The 16,989-nt window shown below is 57.9% G+C and overlaps 2 protein-coding genes across 4 annotated transcripts; one reads left to right on the top strand and one right to left on the bottom strand.

The window, feature by feature from the left end:
• WNT10B (Wnt family member 10B) lies at nucleotides 1-5,994 on the bottom strand. Of its 3 annotated transcripts, XM_047743550.1 has the most exons (6): nucleotides 5,818-5,994; nucleotides 5,350-5,486; nucleotides 4,321-4,440; nucleotides 3,925-4,187; nucleotides 1,858-2,231; nucleotides 1-1,199 (listed from the first exon to the last, which is right to left on the bottom strand). In XM_047743550.1, exons 3-6 carry the CDS (start codon nucleotides 4,392-4,394, stop codon nucleotides 741-743), a joined length of 1,170 nt encoding a protein of 389 aa, XP_047599506.1. In that variant the 5' UTR covers nucleotides 4,395-4,440; nucleotides 5,350-5,486; nucleotides 5,818-5,994; the 3' UTR covers nucleotides 1-740. The 3 variants fall into 3 exon arrangements, with proteins under 3 accessions (XP_047599506.1, XP_047599505.1, XP_047599507.1); XM_047743549.1 differs by lacking the exon at nucleotides 5,818-5,994 and having other exon boundaries at nucleotides 5,350-5,631; XM_047743551.1 differs by lacking the exons at nucleotides 5,350-5,486; nucleotides 5,818-5,994 and adding an exon at nucleotides 4,952-4,977.
• Nucleotides 5,995-12,944: 6,950 nt separating this feature from the next.
• WNT1 (Wnt family member 1) lies at nucleotides 12,945-16,989 on the top strand. Its single transcript, XM_047742364.1, has 4 exons — nucleotides 12,945-13,048; nucleotides 13,763-14,016; nucleotides 14,751-15,016; nucleotides 15,530-16,989. The coding sequence occupies exons 1-4, from the start codon at nucleotides 12,945-12,947 to the stop codon at nucleotides 16,016-16,018; spliced, it is 1,113 nt and encodes a 370-aa protein (XP_047598320.1). The 3' UTR covers nucleotides 16,019-16,989.

The raw sequence follows: 16,989 nt of genomic DNA, 5'->3' as shown, positions 1-16,989 counted from the left end.
GTTTAATTTATTTTAGTTACAGACAGAAACCAAGAACAAGTCTCAGTACAATAAATTATCCATTCCCATCCCTCCTGCTAAGGAACAAATAAAAGGCTCAGAGAGTCTTAGGTAAAATTCTTCCTTTGGAGGGTTTCCTTTAACATCTGAATGGGGGAGACAGTTTTCCTAAGGGCCTAGACAAACAACTCTCTGAGGACTCGAGGGAGAGCCCTCCTCCAGCACTCTGTCCCTTCCCCAAGAAAAACCTCTCTACCACTGTCTCCTATTCCCTCACAGGAAGGGACCCAGGCTGCTGTAGAGGAGTTTGGGATCAGCAGACAGGAAGGAGTGGTATCCCTGTTACAGGTCTATGGCTCCACACAATGCCTGGGGCTATTCCTCAAAGGAGAGGAGTGGTCAAACTACAAGGACACCCCAGCCAGAAGGAGTAAGAACCAGAGCTAAAGGGACTGACTCCAGGATTGGGGAGAGGGAGGCAATACAGTGCATGTAGTCTTCGTTCATTTCAGCTGTTTCAGGAGCAGAAGAAGAGGGTGACAGCTTTCCCGCCCGGGCCCTCCTACTGTGGGGGAGAAGGCTGCACGTCACAGACTCTGCCTGACCCCCACCACCCCCAGAGCTGCTTCCAGGCCGATGCTTTGAGCTTCTAGGAGTTGATATTGACCCTGGCCAGAAATCGGAGCAAAAGACTGAAAAGGCACTCCTGCCCTCTGCCAGCCCTGCGGTGAAGCTGTCCCTCACTTACACACGTTGACCCACTCTGTGACCTTGCACTCGTCGCACAGCACGTAGCAGCACCAATGGAAGCGGCAATGACAGCGCTCAACTCGCGTCTGCCGAAGCATATTGTGCCCACGGCCGCAGCACAGGCTGCCGCAGCCGTCCAGCAGACGACTGGTCTTGTTGCATGCCCGGCCCCGAGTGCCGGGGGAGCCCACAGTAGGGTCTCGCTCACAGAAGTCAGGAGACTTCTCAAAGTAAACCAGCTCTCCCGAAAGGCGACGTGGACGCAGGCGGGGTTGGAAGGCTCCGGAGTTGCGGTTGTGGGTATCGATGAAGATGGCCCGACCCAGCCGCTCCCTCAGCGCTGCCCCCACCGCCCGGAACTCTGGGGCCGCCCTCCAGCAGGTCTTGAACTGGCAGCTGCCCGAAGTGCCGTGACACTTGCATTTCCGCTTCAGGTTTTCAGTTACCACCTAGAGCGCGGAGGGTGGAGGTGGGGGTGGGGTGGGAGAAGTGAAGGGGAGGGCAGCAAAGGGGCAGGAAACCAGGGCACGGCAGAGGGGAGGGAACAGAGAGCACAGGGAGGGAGAAATAGAGGCGAGAATGATCATGGAATATCAGAAGAGAAAGGGCACTGCAGGGCTGGCTAACAGCTCAACTCCCTCATCTTCTGGTTGGACGACTGAAGGCAGAGCAGAATGATTTGCCCATTTTAATCCCTAGCTGGGAACAGAGACTCAGCTTAGACAGCCAGATGTGAACAGAACTCAACTCCAGTTGTCCTGAGTCGCCATCCAGTCCTCCTTCCAGAGCGAGCACTAAAAATGAGCACCCTTCCCGTAGGAAGGCAGCTGTGATAATAGCTACCCTGTAATGAGCACCTGCCAAGGACTAGGCACTCTGCCCAGTGCCCTATTTGCTAGCTCACTCTTAATCACATCGTTAAGGTGGGTATCATTAGATTCTTTTTACAGATGCAAAACTGAGGTTAAGTGACTTGCTTGAGGTCACCCAGATGGGTGAGCGGCCATCCCCCACCGCGGCCCGTCCTCTTTTCTGCCTGCGGTGCCTCTCCCTTTCTAGTCAGGCCTCAAAAGCTAAGGAGACTCAGGACAAGTTGCACACACATACCTGTCGCCCCACCCTGTTGTTGTGGATTCGCATTCTTGCCTGGATGTCCCGGGGAGCTTCCCTGGAATCCAAGAAATCCCGAGAGAACTTCTCTCCAAAGTCCATGTCCTGGTTACAGCCACCCCATTCCCACGTGTCCTGGGGGCCGGGGCTGGGACCTAAGCCAGGGCCAGGGCTGGGGAGGGAGTGGGGGAAACTCTTGCCCCGGGACAGAGCCTGCAGCTGCAGCAGCTTGGCCCTCAGCCGGTCCTGCTCACCACTGCCCTTCCAGCCGCAGCCGCAGCTCGCTAGCCTGCCCAGGCTGCAGGCCGTGGCGACCGCATGCATGACCCCTGCCGCCAGCATGGAGAAGGAAAAAGCACTCTCCCGAAAACCTGGGGATGAAAAGGGTGTGACGGAGGCATAAGGTTGACAGGCAGCTGGAGTGGGGAGGTGGAAGGAAATAAGCAGCCACCCTTCAATTCCGGGAATTCCTAACTGAATCCTGACCCTGTCATTTACCAGCTGCATAATCTGGGAGAAAGTCACAGACTAGGAAGGGAGCGGAAGCACGGAGCCTCAGTTTCCTCATTTATTAAGGGAGGGGCTGGCTGAGATTGATCTCTGAGCCCCATCCTGGTTCTGTAAGTCTGGGGTTTTCGGGTACAGATGAAAGAACTAGCTGGAGGGCAAGAGCCCTGGGGTTGGCAGGTGACTGAGAGGGAGTCCCCGAGGTCTTTGAAGAAGTGATCACTGAGTTCTACATCTGAAAGCTTTAAAAATTCCCCAGCCCAGCAGGGAGCTTGGGTGGTGGGGTGGAAGCAGAAACTTTCAGGTTCTTTTTTTTTTTTCTTTAGAGCCCTTTAACAAACCTTGCTCCACCACCCCAAAACCCCAAAGCATTGGAGCTATGGCACTATCCTTCCCCTTTCCAGTTTCTGGTTTACTATTTGCCCTTTAAGACTGCCCTTTATGTTTATTCTAACCTGCTATATTACTCTATAAAATGCTGGGGGGGGGGGAGATGGGTGCGGGGTGATTTTCCCTGAGGCCCTCTTAAAATGTTGGCGTCTTTGTTATGTTTTGGGGGTCACAGAGGCTCAAGATGACAAGCTTTTCCCATGCTTCTCATTTGGGGGGGTCCCTTACTTCCTTTTAGGTAGGGGCTTTCTTGAGCCCTGAGAGGATGAGACACAGCACCTCCTTAGGGGCCGGGCCTCTCCCACCCCAGGATGCAGGGTTTTTGGCCCAGCCTCCCAATCCCCCCCAACCTCAACCCTCCAGGGGTGAAGCTGTTTGCACATGTCTTGGGAATTCCCCCGCAGATGGCAGCTGCCTATTAACCCCATAGTCCCTGAAGTACTGCCCCCACCCTCTAGCTGAGCCCAGAATGGATCTTTACTCCTCCAGGGAGGAAACACGGGCATGGCCTGGCAAGAGGCAACGATGCCTTCCAGACCATACCTCCCAGACCAGACCAGCAGTGACCTGTTCTTCGCCCCTCCAGCCGTTCCTCACCTGCTCAGGTGAGAGCCACCTGGGGCCCCCACAGCACAGAGGAGGGGGCTGCTCCCCGGCTTCAAAGCCATCAGGGTCTTTGTTCCCAGCCTCTGCTCCTGGGAACCCCAGCAATTAGGGGAGTAGGTTTAACCCTTAAACGGTTGGGGGCGTCACCCCACCCCCGCTGAGGCTCTGGGGACACCAGCCTGGGCTTGTCCAAGGAGAGGGAGGGGGGAGGAAATTGGGGGAGGGAATGGGGGGGATGTTTGAAGCTTCCAGGGCTGGGGGTATCTCTGGCTCGCAGGTGCAACCCAGATCGAGCCCGGTGGAGAAAGGAAAGGGGGGCCCTAGGGTAGGAGAACAGCGACCCAGCTGCCTTGCCGGCAGCACGCAGGTGGAAGTGAGGCTCAGGGACCCAGACGGGTGGCCAGGCCCACTCTGTGGCTCCCGGGTGTGTGTGTGTGTGGGGGGGAATTCCCGGAGAGAGGCCCCTCCTGGAGTCGTGAACCTGTCCCTTCCCGCCTCCGCTCGCCTCGGCCTGGCCCCCACCCCCGGCCCCAGCGGCGCAGACCCGCCGGCCCCGCTCACCGCGCTTGAGGATGGCGCTGTGGTGCGGCAGGCGGCCGCCGCCCTCGAGCGCGGAGCAGTTCCAGCGCTGGTCGCGCAGCTGGTGCTGACACTCGTGGACCGCGATGTGCAGGCCCTGAAGCGCGGATGCCGTCACGTCGGGGCTGCGCAGGCAGAGGCCCAGCTGCCGCTTGCTCAGGCCCGACAGCGTCAAGCACACGGTGTTGGCGGTCAGCGGCGGCTCGCCGGGCAGCTTCAGGCCCAGAATCTCATTGCTGAAGGCCCTGGGAACGCAGAAGGCGTTTCGGGGGTCTGTGGTCCAGGCCTTGCGCCCCCTCCGACTCCTCCCGTCCTAGGTCGGTGCTTTCAGCCTCCGGCTTTTTTTCGTGGCCAGGGCGACAGGGGGGATCTGCTCACCGACTGCACAACGCCAGGAACAGGAGACCCGCGAAGCCCGAGGGCGGAGGCCGCGGCCGGGGCTCCTCCGGCATGTCGAAGCCCGGGCCCGAAGGCCCCGGTGGGCAGATCGATCAGGGCCTGCGGGACAGGGAGACTTGGGGGCTTCGGAATAGGGTGGGCTGACCCCGGGGTAACCAAGGATTCCTAACTCACCAGTGCGCTCTAGGAACCCTTCTCATCCCTCCCCAAGCAAAACAAGAAGAATCACCCCTGACTCTGGACCCTGGAGGAAGAGTCTGGTTGTCGCAGCTGGGGCTTAGTCAAGAGCCACTGGAGCTGGACCCAGCCAGACACAATGCCCGGCACACAGACACACTCAAGTGCAAACTCAGACATAACTGACTCACAAACACCACTCCACCATCTTGCCACCGCTCCCTCTTTGAGGGCCCCACAACTGGCTTCCCTCACCCAACAGAGCGACGCTCTCAGGGCTAGGGGGCGGGATTGGGGGGGCGGGATTAGAACGAGGTTCTGCACCACCTACAGATGGCCGGGTGTGGGGGAGGGTCACCTTCAGCTGCCGTCGAGGGCAGGCAGCGTTGGTGAGAGGGGTGGAGGAATGGGTTCCCAATCCTGCTCTACCCACTTTTTCCACAGTCGGGAGAGAGGGGAGTCTCCAGGTGCGCCAGACAGGAAGGAGACCTGGTTCCCGCCTGAAAAGGACCGCGGCACAGGCTGAGTCCTCATCCTCCTCGTCCACCTTTCCTAACTAGTGTTTCCTTCGTCTGCAATGCCCGTCTGGTCCCCTCGGGTCCCAGGCTCGTTCCCCCACCCCTTTACTCCCTCGTTCAATGCCATTCTGATCTGGGGATATTCCTTTATTTGCTGTCTTTATCTCTGCCAATATCCCTGGCTCTCTCTGTGTCTCCATGCCCCAGTGGGCGGATGCGTGTCTGTCTGTCTGTCTGACTATATGACTATCCGTGTGCCTGTCTCGCCCCGTGTGCATGTCCCTGCCCTCCCTGCTTTCCCGGCTCCGATTACCTGCTGCTCTGGTTCGAGGTGACTACCGGCAAGGTTGGGTCGCCTGTGCTCGGGCTTCTCAAACCGTGGGGAGACTGCGTCGGGTTCTGCCCCTTCGGCAGAGCCGCATTCTTCCAGGGCAGGGCCACTCCTCTTCGCTGCTTCCCCAGCGCCGCCGCAGCCGCCGGGAGGAAGGGAGGGAGGAAGGGAGGGAGTGATCGAGAAAGCTAGCGAGCGGTCTAGCAAGGAACTGGGGGCTCCGGCTCTACTCAACTCGTGCCGAGCTCATAGGCAGCTCTGCTGTGGCTGACAGAGCTGCGGCCCCTCCCCAAGCCCCGGGCATCCCCACCCCACTCCTCGCACCCCCCGCCTTGACCCGGGGAGCGCAGGCGCTCCCCCTCCTCCCAGCCTACACACACACCCTCTCCCCCGACGCCTGGGTTCACGCTTGGCCCCACTGAAGGGGGTGGTGACCAGAGTGCCTCTTACCTGCTCTGGGTAGCCAAGTCTGCAAGGACGGTGCAGTGACCCAGACTAGGGAGACAGGACCCTGGTCCCACGTGGTCATTTCTCTTTGCCTCAGTTTCCCCACCGAGAGCTGGATGGCTGGTGAGTGCCTCTGACAAGATGAACACGGAGCAGGGAATCAGCTTCCCTCCCTGGACAATGTTGGGAAGAGCCCTCAGCGACAGAGCGCGCCTCAGGGCACTCAGAGCCAGCAGGAAAAGTTCCCTTCTGGGTGGCTTGGCCTCCACCCACCTCTGAGCTCTGCGCCTGCCCCTTGGGAGGGGTCAGACTTGGCCTCAGAGTTCGGTCCTAGCAGAGGCTCGGGTAGCCCCAAAGATCTCCAGCTTTCTCCTATGCTTCCCTTGGCTTATAGGCATCCTTGCCCAGAGAGTTCTCCTGCCCCATCCCGAGATCCCAGCTCTGCACTAGGAGTGGCCCAGATTCTTGCTCCAGGCTTTCAGACTTGCTTCACATGGAACGAGGAGGGCCTTGGGATCCCAGACTGAGCCCAGCCTGAGGACAGCCAGGGAAAGTGTCTGATCTAGGGGTGCACAGACCAGAGCAAACCACCTTAGGGAGCTCCAGTGGCAGTGAAGGGGTTAGGCGCCACTGCGCTCCTGCCTGACTCACCCTCCCAGCTCTAACCACTGCGGGCTATTTTTGCCAGAGAGGGGCCCCAGGCTTCCCAGCCGCCCCCCGCCCCTGCCAGACCGCAGCCCAAGGCACGACTGGCCCCGCGCGCCCAAAGCTGGCACGTTGACTCAGAGACAGGCCCCCTGGGGAAGCAGAGCCACGGGGCCCGAAACCCACAGCCACAGTCATCTCTTCCTTGGTGGTGGCCTTGCAGCTCTTCTGAGGGCAGTCAGCCTCCGGCCTATGCTGCTGCAGGGCCTGCCCTGTGCTGCAGGGGGCGCTGCTGTCTAGGGGGCAGAGCAACCCGAGATCAGTGACTTTCATCCGTGGTCATATTATTTATTGACCACCTTTATGCACCAGGTCTCCAGCGGGCTGGGGGGCAAAAAAGTGCCATGGTTCCTAACACTGGACAGCTCTGGTTGCTCTTCTTTGCTTTCTCACCTCTGGGGGCAGGGGAGGAAGAGAAATAGCCCTAGAACTCCTGCCTCTCCTTCCTGTTCAGATGCCACGACCCACACCATGTGTGGCTTTTGAGGCCACCAGAATCTGCAAGCTCTATCTCAGTAGCTTTCATCCTTACACCTGGATTAAGTGACCTTGTCCTCCTTCCTGCATGTCAGCCTGGGACTCCACTCAGTTCCCCAGAGGAAGGGGATGAGATTTCCTACGCCTCTCTTCTCCCATGGGCATTTGTATTTTTCCAGGTCTCTGGTTTTTTGTATTTCTCTCAGGTTTCTGATTGTTACTTCTGATTCTACCCTTGTCAGGCTATAGAACAGTCAGGTGTCAAGGAAGACCCAAGGTCAGAACAATTACCCTAGACTCCAACTTCTCTGTGGCTCCAGGGCTCCCCAGGCTGGTCTGTCCCAAATCCAAGGACCCACACTCCTGTTCCCTCTCCATGCAAAAGCCCAGCTCTGGGACAGGAGGCCACAGGCAGGCAGACTGGGTGGCCTGAACTGGCCCCCAGTGCCCTTGGCCCGACCGGCTGGCCTGAGCACTGACCCGCAGGCGGCTGGAGGGTGGTGGAGCAGGCGGGGTCTGGAGAGGGCTGTGGGTACACACCCATTGCCTAATACCCCAAGCACGCGGCCAGCTCCAGGAAAGGGGAGGGGCGGGAACCAGAGAGACCTTGACAGGGGTTGGGGCCATGACAGGAGGGGGAAAGTGAGGGGCTGTCATTACTTTGGGGAGGGAGTGGGAGCAAGCTGGTCCCCCTTCCCCTCATTGAGAAGATTGGAGGCTGCTTTCCCACCCTGGGGATGTAGCAAGAACAATCTGGGAAGAACACTGGGGCCCTGCAGGGCGGGGGTCAAAGAAAAGAGTGGGGGCCCTGGGAGATTGGGGGAATAGAGCAACTGAGGCGGCTAGAGAGCAGAGCAAAGGCTCGGAAGCCTCCTCCTCCCCTCATGTTTGCCTTGGCCCGGGGTCCCGGCTGACTCATCTATTGCTGAGCCGCTGATAGGGGCGGCCAAGCTCGGGGAACCCAAATTATAGGCCCGGGAGGGATGGATGCGCTCTGGCGGTGAGCTCAGCTGCACTGCCCACCCTCCGCCTCTCACGCCTTCTGCTGCAGCACCGTGGGCCACCACCCGGAGGCACCAAAGAGTCCGCAGCCCCACTGCACTGGACTCCCTGGGGAAACCCCCAACAGTTGAACAGTTAGCCCCAACAAATCTGTGGGATTACCATAGACAGAACTTGGCCCCCTTCGCTACCAGAGGCTGATACCTTCCCAGCACGAGGAGGCAGTGCCGCCTGCTGGTGCTTCAAAGGAAGGTAGGCCCCTCTGCCCACAGATTCTCAGCCCTGGTTCCCTGACTCCCCCTCACACTCCCAACAACATGGTAAAGCCCCTTTCCCCTTCGACATCTTGCTCCTGTTCCCATTCCAGAGAGGTGGTTTGCTACTGATTTTCTACTTTGAGCCTTTAAAGTTCTCCGTGGTCAAAAGTGGTAGAAAAATAGAGCAAGGTAAAGGAGACAGGTAGGAGGATTCCATTTTATATAGGGGGAATGACAAAGAAAGTGAGGGAACCATTCCATGGAGCTATCTGAGGAAGGGTCTTCCAGGACACAGAAAAGCAGGTGCAAGGATCCCAAGACAGGAACTTGCTTGGTATGTTCAGGGAATCAGCAAGTAGGCCAGTGTGGCCAAAGGAGGAACCCACAGGGGAGAGAGTGCAGGCAGTGAATTTAGAGGACAAGGAAGGAGTAGGGTCAGATCATAGATGGCCACGTAGGTCACTGTAAAAAGCTCACCTTTTTTCTTTGACTGAGATAGGGAATCATTGGAAAATTCTGAGCAGAGCAATGAAGCGATCTGACTTGGGTTTTAGAAAGCATGGCTCTGGCTGCTATGTGGAGAAGAGAGTGTGGAGGGCAAAGGTAGGAGCAGGGAGCGCTGCCATGAGGCCAGTGCAGTAGTACAAGAGAGAGGGGATGGTGGCTTTGCCCAAGGGTAGGAATGGGTCCAAGTTTGCACATATTTTAAATACAGAAGGACAGGATTTGTCCATGAACTTGACATGAAGTACTAGAGAACAGATGCATCAAGGATGACTCTAAGGTTCTTGTCCTGAGAAACCAAAAAGATGGAGGTGCCATTTACTGAAATGGGACAACCAAAGAAAGAGCAGGTTAGGATGGGGGAAGAACCAGGCATTCGAGTTTTGACCATGTACATTTTGAGATGCTTATTGTGCTAGATGTGCAAGTCCAGAGTTCAGGGCCAGATGTATAAATTAGGGAGCGTGAGACTGAATAGTTCACCAAGAGAGTGAGTGTAGATTGTGAGACTGGATAGTTCACCAAGAGAGTGAGTGTAGATTGAGAACAAAGTCCAGATTGAATTGGGGGACATTCTGAAGCTTAGAAATTGGTATACAGGGTGGAACCAGATAAGGAGACTGAGATGGTGAGCAGCTAGGGAGGTAGGAATGGTGTTCTAGAACCCAAGTGAGAAAGAAGGAGGAAGGGTTTGATTCCAGGCTGTTCCTGGAAAGTTGATTAGGCTGAAAACTAAGAATGGACTGTAGAGCATTCCAGAGGTCATGGATGATTTTGATAAGGAGGTGTAGCAGGTTCAAAGATGTGATCAGGGTGGAAAGAGATAATAAAGAAAAGAAATTAGTGCTAGTTATTAAAGCAACCCTTTTGAGCTTTGCTGTAAAAGAGAGCAGAGAAATGGGGCAATCCTGGGAGGTAATGTGGAGTCAAATGAAACTTTGGCAGTTTTAGATGGGAAATATTACAGCACTTGGCATGCTGATAGGTATGATCTGGTACAGAGGTAAACTGAAGATGCAGGAAAGACAACAGAGTGATGATTTGATCTAAATAGAAATTTGGGCCAGGTCACTCACGGTGTGACCCAGACTTAGAGACTTCCCCTCCTGCTCTTCCCCACTACTCCTGGTGCGTGGAATGGTAGAACAGAGGATACTAGCTCGCTCTTTTCTTTCTTTCTCTCTTCCTTCCTTCCTTCCTTTCTTTCTTTTCTGTCACCAATGGCCACAGATGGGACTTCCTGTCTTCCAGTGCATCTCCAACCTCTAGGGGGTTTTATCAATCCATAGGCCAAAAAGACATGCCCCAGGCCCCAGTGGGAATAAACTGCTAAGGGACAAAGGACAAGCTACCCATCATGGTCTATTTACTTGAGCCATCTTTTACCCTCTCCAGGGTGCCCTCTGGAGAGATTACTGGCTTTTGGACCTGGGGAGGATGCTGGACCAGTACACCTTGTCCTTCAGGGTTGAAATCTTGGAGGGGCCAGGTACAGTGGATGGGGCAATAGGACTGGGAAGGATGTTGCCCTCAAAAATAACCTCCCTCAGGCTCCATCTGGGCTTGCCCCAGAAAGATTATTTAAACTCACCGGACATGTACTCCTTAGAGTGAGTTCCCCACCTTGAAGGGGAAATTCTGAGACTTGGAACTTTTTTAGGATCAGACCTGGGTACATACTCATTTAGAAAGTACCCTGAAGGCAGGGGAGATGAAAAAGAGAAGATCCAAAGGGGAGACAGAAAAATCCTAAAGATCATTTTTATTTATCTGTCAATTTGGAGAAAGGCCCCTAGCTTTATTATTGCTGCACACTCAGAAATAGCTTGTAAGGTGGAAAGAACGTGGGTTTTGAGTCAAAATGATCTGGGTTTAATTCTAGCTCTACCGTTTATTCATTTTTTAAGAAAAAGATGTATTTATTTATTTTAGAGAGAGAGCATGCACACAGGGAGAGGGGCAGAAGGAGAAGGAGAAGGAGAAGGAGAGGAGGAGAAGCAGACTCCCCACTGCATGTGGAGCCCGTGGAGCCCACATAGGGCTCGATCTCAGGACCCTGAGATCATGATCTGAGCAGAAATCAAGATGCTTAACCAACTGAGCCACCCAAGTTCCCCCTGCCATGTATTCATTTTCTAAAGATTTTACTTTTAAGTTATCTCTACACCCTATGTGGGGCTCCAACTTACAATCCCAAGGTCAAGAGTCGCATGCTCCACCGACTGATCCAGCCAAGTGTCTCCATTTGGTCATTTATTAGCTGTGTGGACCTTAAACAATTTCTTAATCTACTTTTTCCTCTGTAAAGTGAGAGAAGGGAGAGACATAAAAGAGATCTTCCCTCCTTCCAGGGGCCATGTGTGTGTGCTGCTGGGGCATGATGACCAGTGCTCGATATGCCCCACAGAGGGAACAGCTGCCACATCCTTAATAGGAGGCTAAGGTAGCCTTGAACTGAGTTGGAGTCCCAGGGAGAAAAGAGAAAAGCATATAATGGAGGAGACCCTTACAAGCATTTTGGGTATCTCAATGTAGTAAGAGTGGAAAGAACCAGAGGTTTTGGAGGAAGATGGAAATTTGACAGAAAAATCCAAAAAGAAGCAGTCATGTGGAGGCACAAGTTCTCTATTCTGGGCTCAGTTCAGCCAGCAGCTCTTCTCTTCCCAGCCCTCCCTCCTGCACCCCTACACACACCTGTCATCTACTCCACTGCCCTTTCTGAGCCTAATCCTCAGAGACTCAGCCACTCCGGGCATTTTCTATCTTGATGCTGCCTTGGTTGCAGGCTCAGGCCCCTCCCCTAGTGACATGCACAGGTTGACACATGCTGAGGGTGACGCACCATAGGATGACACAAGGTATACATGGCGAGAGTGACACATATATGCATATTTAATCTCCCCACGCACACACACTCATCCACCCATCCACCCACCTCCACACACAGTTCCAGACACTCTATGCCTCAGTCAATCATCTGGGTCTTTCCTGACAGTGGCTGCCACCTCCTTCCCCACAAATAGATGATGCACTGTCCCAGGTGGTGGCTGCGACAAGATGACTCGATCGATTGATCCCTTCTGACCTGAGCTAAATTCCAAGATTCCTTGAAAAGGTCCCCAACATCCCTCCTCGGAACAAGGAGTTTCCTTACATGAGGACACACATGGGTGTGCACCCTCACGACACACTCACACATTCTCATACGCATTCACGTTTGCATTGTGCCACTTAAACACACACACACACAGACACAACACACACACACACACACACACACATACACACACACACACACACACAGAGTCACTTGTGCATGCCTTCCAGCCCACAAACAAACTGCCACTGTCCCCGGTTTCTCTCCACAGCAGGCTCTGTTTAGTGAACTTACCCCCAACCCACGCACCCCTAGGATTTCACGACCCCAGCGGCACCCTCAGGCTCCCGCTGATCCTTCCCTGTCAAGCCGTCAGTCCGGGGTCTGAGGGGGGCGTTCCTGGGAAGGAGGCGTCTCCCCGGAGTCGCTGCCCAGAACGACAGCTTTCCTTTCCTTCCTCTACTCAGGAGTGGGGAGAGAGGGGACGCCAGCGGGGCCGGGCTGACGTCGAGGGACCCTACGGCCGGCGGTGGCGAAGCGACTGGGCTGCGGGCAGACTCTCCCCGTAGCACACTATCGCCTCGCCCCCTGGCGGACGCTGGTCCCCGACGGGCTCCGGACGCGAAGAGGAGTGAGGCGGGCGCGCGTGGGAGGGCGTCCCAAGGGGAGGGGTCGGCGGCCAGTGCAGGCAGGGAGGCGGGAGCCACCGGGCAGGGGGCGGGGGTGAGCCCCGACGGCCAGCCCGTCAGCTCTCGGCTCAGACGGGCGGGAGCCACGGCCCCGCTCGCTGCCCATTGTCTGCGCCCCTGACCGGTGCGCCCTGGTGCCACAGTGTGGCCCGGCGGGGCAGCCTCCTATCGTCACTTCAGCCAGAGCCGCAACTATAAGAGGCGGTGCTGCCCGCCGTGGCTGCCTCAGCCCACCAGCTGGGACCGCGAGCCATGCTGCCCGCCGCCCGCCCCCAGGGCTGTTAGAGCCAGACTGAGAACTCTCGCCACTGCCGCCACCGCCGCGTCCCGTCCCACCGTCGCGGGCAGCAGCCAAAGCCGCCCCAACTTCAGCACAGAGGCGGCGAGGCCGGGCAGGCCATGGGGCACTGGGCGCAGCTGCCCGGCTGGGTTTCTGCTACGCTGTTGCTGGCGCTGGCCGCTCTGCCTGCAGCCCTGGCCGCCAACAGCAGTGGCCGATGGTGGTAAGTGAGCTGGTGCGGGGTCGCCACTTGTCCTGGGGCGCAGAGCCAGGGCCCAGCCCCAGTCATCTCCCACGCTCTGGGATCCGTCTGCAGACAGGCTCCCTCCACCGCACTGACTTGCCTCCGAGACACCGAGGGGCGCTCTGGAGCGCAGCTGCTCCAGAGAATCTAGTTCTGATGAGGTGGGTGAATGGTCCGCCCGCCGCGGCCCACGGTTCTCCAGGCAGGGAGCCCACTCCCATCTAGCACCGCCCTTCATCCGTGAGCCCCAGACCAGCCTCATGGTGGTAGCCACACCACAGGTTTCCCTGCCTCTGGCAGCGAAGGGCCAGGCCGGCGCTCAGAGAGATGAAAAGGGTGGGACTCCTAAGCATTGCACGCCTTGGGTGGGCATGGACTCCAGGCCAGGATTCCCTCCCCAAGCTGCCCTGAAGCCGTCCCTCAGAGCCAAGGTGAACACCTGGTCTTCAGGTTTCCCATGCCTCCTCTGTCCAGTCCCCAGAGCCAGGGCCCCCAGCGGTCCTGCGCAAAACTAGGGACGCCCATTCCTTTCAAACTAGTGAGCCAGGGAGCCCGGAGTCTTTACCTCATCGCTGATGTCCTGTGGATCTCCCAGGCAAATAGCCCCAGGAAGAGGACAGGGTAGACACGACTTTTTTGCTTAGGGCGCAAGTCCCCTTCCAGAGCTTGAGCTCCTACCATGCACCTCACCAGGGGCATCGTGAACGTAGCCTCCTCCACGAACCTGCTGACCGACTCCAAGAGTCTACAACTGGTGCTGGAGCCCAGTCTTCAGCTGCTGAGCCGCAAACAGCGGCGGCTGATCCGCCAGAACCCGGGGATCCTGCACAGCGTGAGCGGAGGGCTGCAGAGCGCGGTGCGGGAGTGCAAGTGGCAGTTCCGCAACCGCCGCTGGAATTGCCCCACGGCTCCGGGGCCCCACCTCTTCGGCAAGATCGTCAACCGAGGTGGGTACCCAGGAAAGCGACGCTTCCGGGACCAGGGGAACGCAGGGTCACCCACAGGGCAGGGGCGGGCGAGTGTAGGGAAGATATCCCGGGCGCCCACAGGGTTACAAGATCAACCCGCCAAATGCTTCATGCCCAGCGCCAGCTCTGGGCCAGACTCTTTCTGCCAGGCGTTTCCCAGCGGTGCACCTCGCGCGCGAAGCTGAACTTTCCTGCGCCACCGCCCAAGTAGAAGCGAGTTCTAAGTCGTGGACGCTGGCTGGCCCCCACTTTCGCGGCCCCTCTGAAAGGCGCCTGTGAAGCTGATCTCTGCCAGAGCGTCTCGCCTCCAAGTCCAGCAAGGCTCGCATCGCTGACACGGGGCCGAAAGTCTGGGCTACGGAGAGAGGTCTTGACAGTGCAGAGTTCGTCCTCTCTCCCCTTCTCGGTTTTTCTTTCTGGAGCTGCCCCACTTCCACTGAGGAGCCAAGCGCGCCCCGAGTCTCAGAGTCTCAGGAGCGCGTGATCACAAGCGTGGTCAGGGTTGCGTGCCCACGCACGTGCTTTCTCTAGGAGCCCAGCTTCCCAGCGCAGCCGGCCGCCTGGCTCTCGGGACTCCAAGGGCGGAGTCGGGGCACCGGCCTCAAGGGTCCCGAACCCTCCGTTGAGAAGGCTAGCCGCCCCCCGCCCCCACCCCCATCCCCCGACTCCCCTCGCGTTACCTTCTCGCTCATCCCCGTTCCCTTCCCTCACAGGCTGCCGGGAAACAGCGTTTATCTTCGCCATCACCTCCGCGGGGGTTACGCATTCAGTGGCACGCTCCTGCTCGGAGGGCTCCATCGAGTCTTGCACGTGCGACTACCGGCGGAGGGGTCCTGGGGGCCCCGATTGGCACTGGGGGGGCTGCAGCGACAACATCGACTTCGGCCGCCTCTTCGGCAGGGAGTTTGTGGACTCCGGGGAGAAGGGGCGGGACCTGCGTTTCCTCATGAACCTTCACAACAACGAGGCGGGCCGCACGGTGAGCGGGCTTCAGGGGTTCTGCCCGGAAGCGCAGTGGCGGGGATCTCTGAGCCCCTGAGCAGGGGCTGACCTCGAATCTGGGCAGTAACGGTGGGTGATACCGCCAGGCGTCAGGGCAGGGAACCAGGAGAGGACGTCCAGAGGGTGCAGAGGTTTCGAAGGGAAGGCAGAGAATGGAAGAGAGTGGCGCAGGGCAGGTAGATCTGAAGAGGTTAGAAGTCAGGCAGCCCGTGGAATGTGTTGCCTATAGCCCCTCCGGGTTAATAATTGAAAAACAAAAAAAAAACAAAAAAAAAAAAACAAGGCTTGGAGGCCGGGACCACGTCCGGCGTGGAGCGTGGAGTTGGGCCTGGTGTCCAAATCTCGGCGCGACGATTTCACGCCTCCCTTCCCCTTCCTCCCTTCCGCGCTTGCGGAGGTCCTGGCAGGGTCCGGGAGGGGGCAGTATCTGGGATGGTGGCTCTGGCTGTGATAGTGCCGTGGGACCCACTTTCTTCCCCTTTCCTCCCAGACCGTGTTCTCCGAGATGCGCCAGGAGTGCAAGTGCCACGGGATGTCGGGCTCGTGCACGGTGCGCACGTGCTGGATGCGGCTGCCCACGCTGCGTGCGGTGGGCGACGTGCTACGCGACAGATTCGATGGCGCCTCGCGCGTACTCTACGGCAACCGCGGCAGCAACCGCGCCTCGCGGGCAGAGCTGCTGCGCCTGGAGCCCGAAGACCCCGCGCACAAGCCGCCCTCCCCTCACGACCTCGTCTACTTTGAGAAATCGCCCAATTTCTGCACGTACAGCGGACGCCTGGGGACAGCGGGCACGGCGGGGCGCGCCTGCAACAGCTCGTCGCCCGCGCTGGACGGCTGCGAGCTGCTCTGTTGTGGCCGGGGCCACCGCACGCGCACACAGCGCGTCACGGAGCGCTGCAACTGCACCTTTCACTGGTGCTGCCACGTCAGCTGCCGCAACTGCACGCACACGCGCGTACTGCACGAGTGTCTGTGAACCGCCGCGCGGACTCGTCCCCAAGAGCGCTGTCCTCTCGCCCGCCTCCGCCTCCGAACAGAACACACACCCCCCCACCCCCCCAACCCCCGCCTTCGCACCCTCCCGGTCCCTCCAGCCGCACTCCCGGGGATTCCTACGTGCGCGATCATTTCCCCCACCTCCTCCTACCTGGGGACTCCTGAAACCACTTGCCTGGGCGGGCACGAACCCTCTTGCCATCCTGACGGACCTGCCCCGGACCTACCTCCCTCCCTCTCCCGGGAGACCCCTTGTTGCACTGCCCTCTGCTTGGCCAGGAGGAGAGAGAAGGATTCTGTTTCCTCCCCTGTGGGGGTCAGCTTCTGACGGCCCCGCTGGGCCTCCCCCACCGGGCCAGTGACCTCCTTGCCTCTCTCCATCTCCCCTTTAACCTCAGTTTTTCTCCAGGGCCCATCGTGCCCTTCCCATTCTCCTGCCAAGGGCCCAGACCCTGAACACACACCTGGGCATCAGCGCCTTTCTCCTCCCCGCCTACAGCTGAACCAGGAGGGGCCAGGGTGAGAGGGCAGCTGTGGTGATGTGGAAAATGAGGTTGGGGGGCCCAGCAGAAATACCCCCAATTCTCCCAGCCTCTATCATAGAGCCATTGAACAGCTGTGAGCCATGCCTCCCTCGGCCACCTCCTACCCCTTCCTGTCCTGCCTCCTCATCAGTGTGTAAATAATTTGCACTGAATCGTGGATGCAAAGCCACGAGTTTGGTTGTTGTAAATAAAACTATTTATTATGCTGGGTTCCAGCCTGGCTTGCAGAGACCACTTCCACCCACCCCAATTCAGTCCCTCTCCCTTCTTCTCCCCTTTTGCTCTCCAGCCTTTTTTTGATCCCTCTTCCCCTCTCCCCAATTTCTCAAAGATGCTGTTGCCTACCGGAATCAGTATTTCCTTCCATTATAGCTATTAGTGGCTCCTCGCCCCCACCAATGTAGTG

The sequence above is a fragment of the Lutra lutra genome, chromosome 8 (assembly GCF_902655055.1).
Source record: "Lutra lutra chromosome 8, mLutLut1.2, whole genome shotgun sequence".
NCBI lineage: Eukaryota > Metazoa > Chordata > Mammalia > Carnivora > Mustelidae > Lutra > Lutra lutra.
Note: the sequence above shows the minus strand (reverse complement) of the source record. Positions and strands in the feature narration are given on the sequence as shown.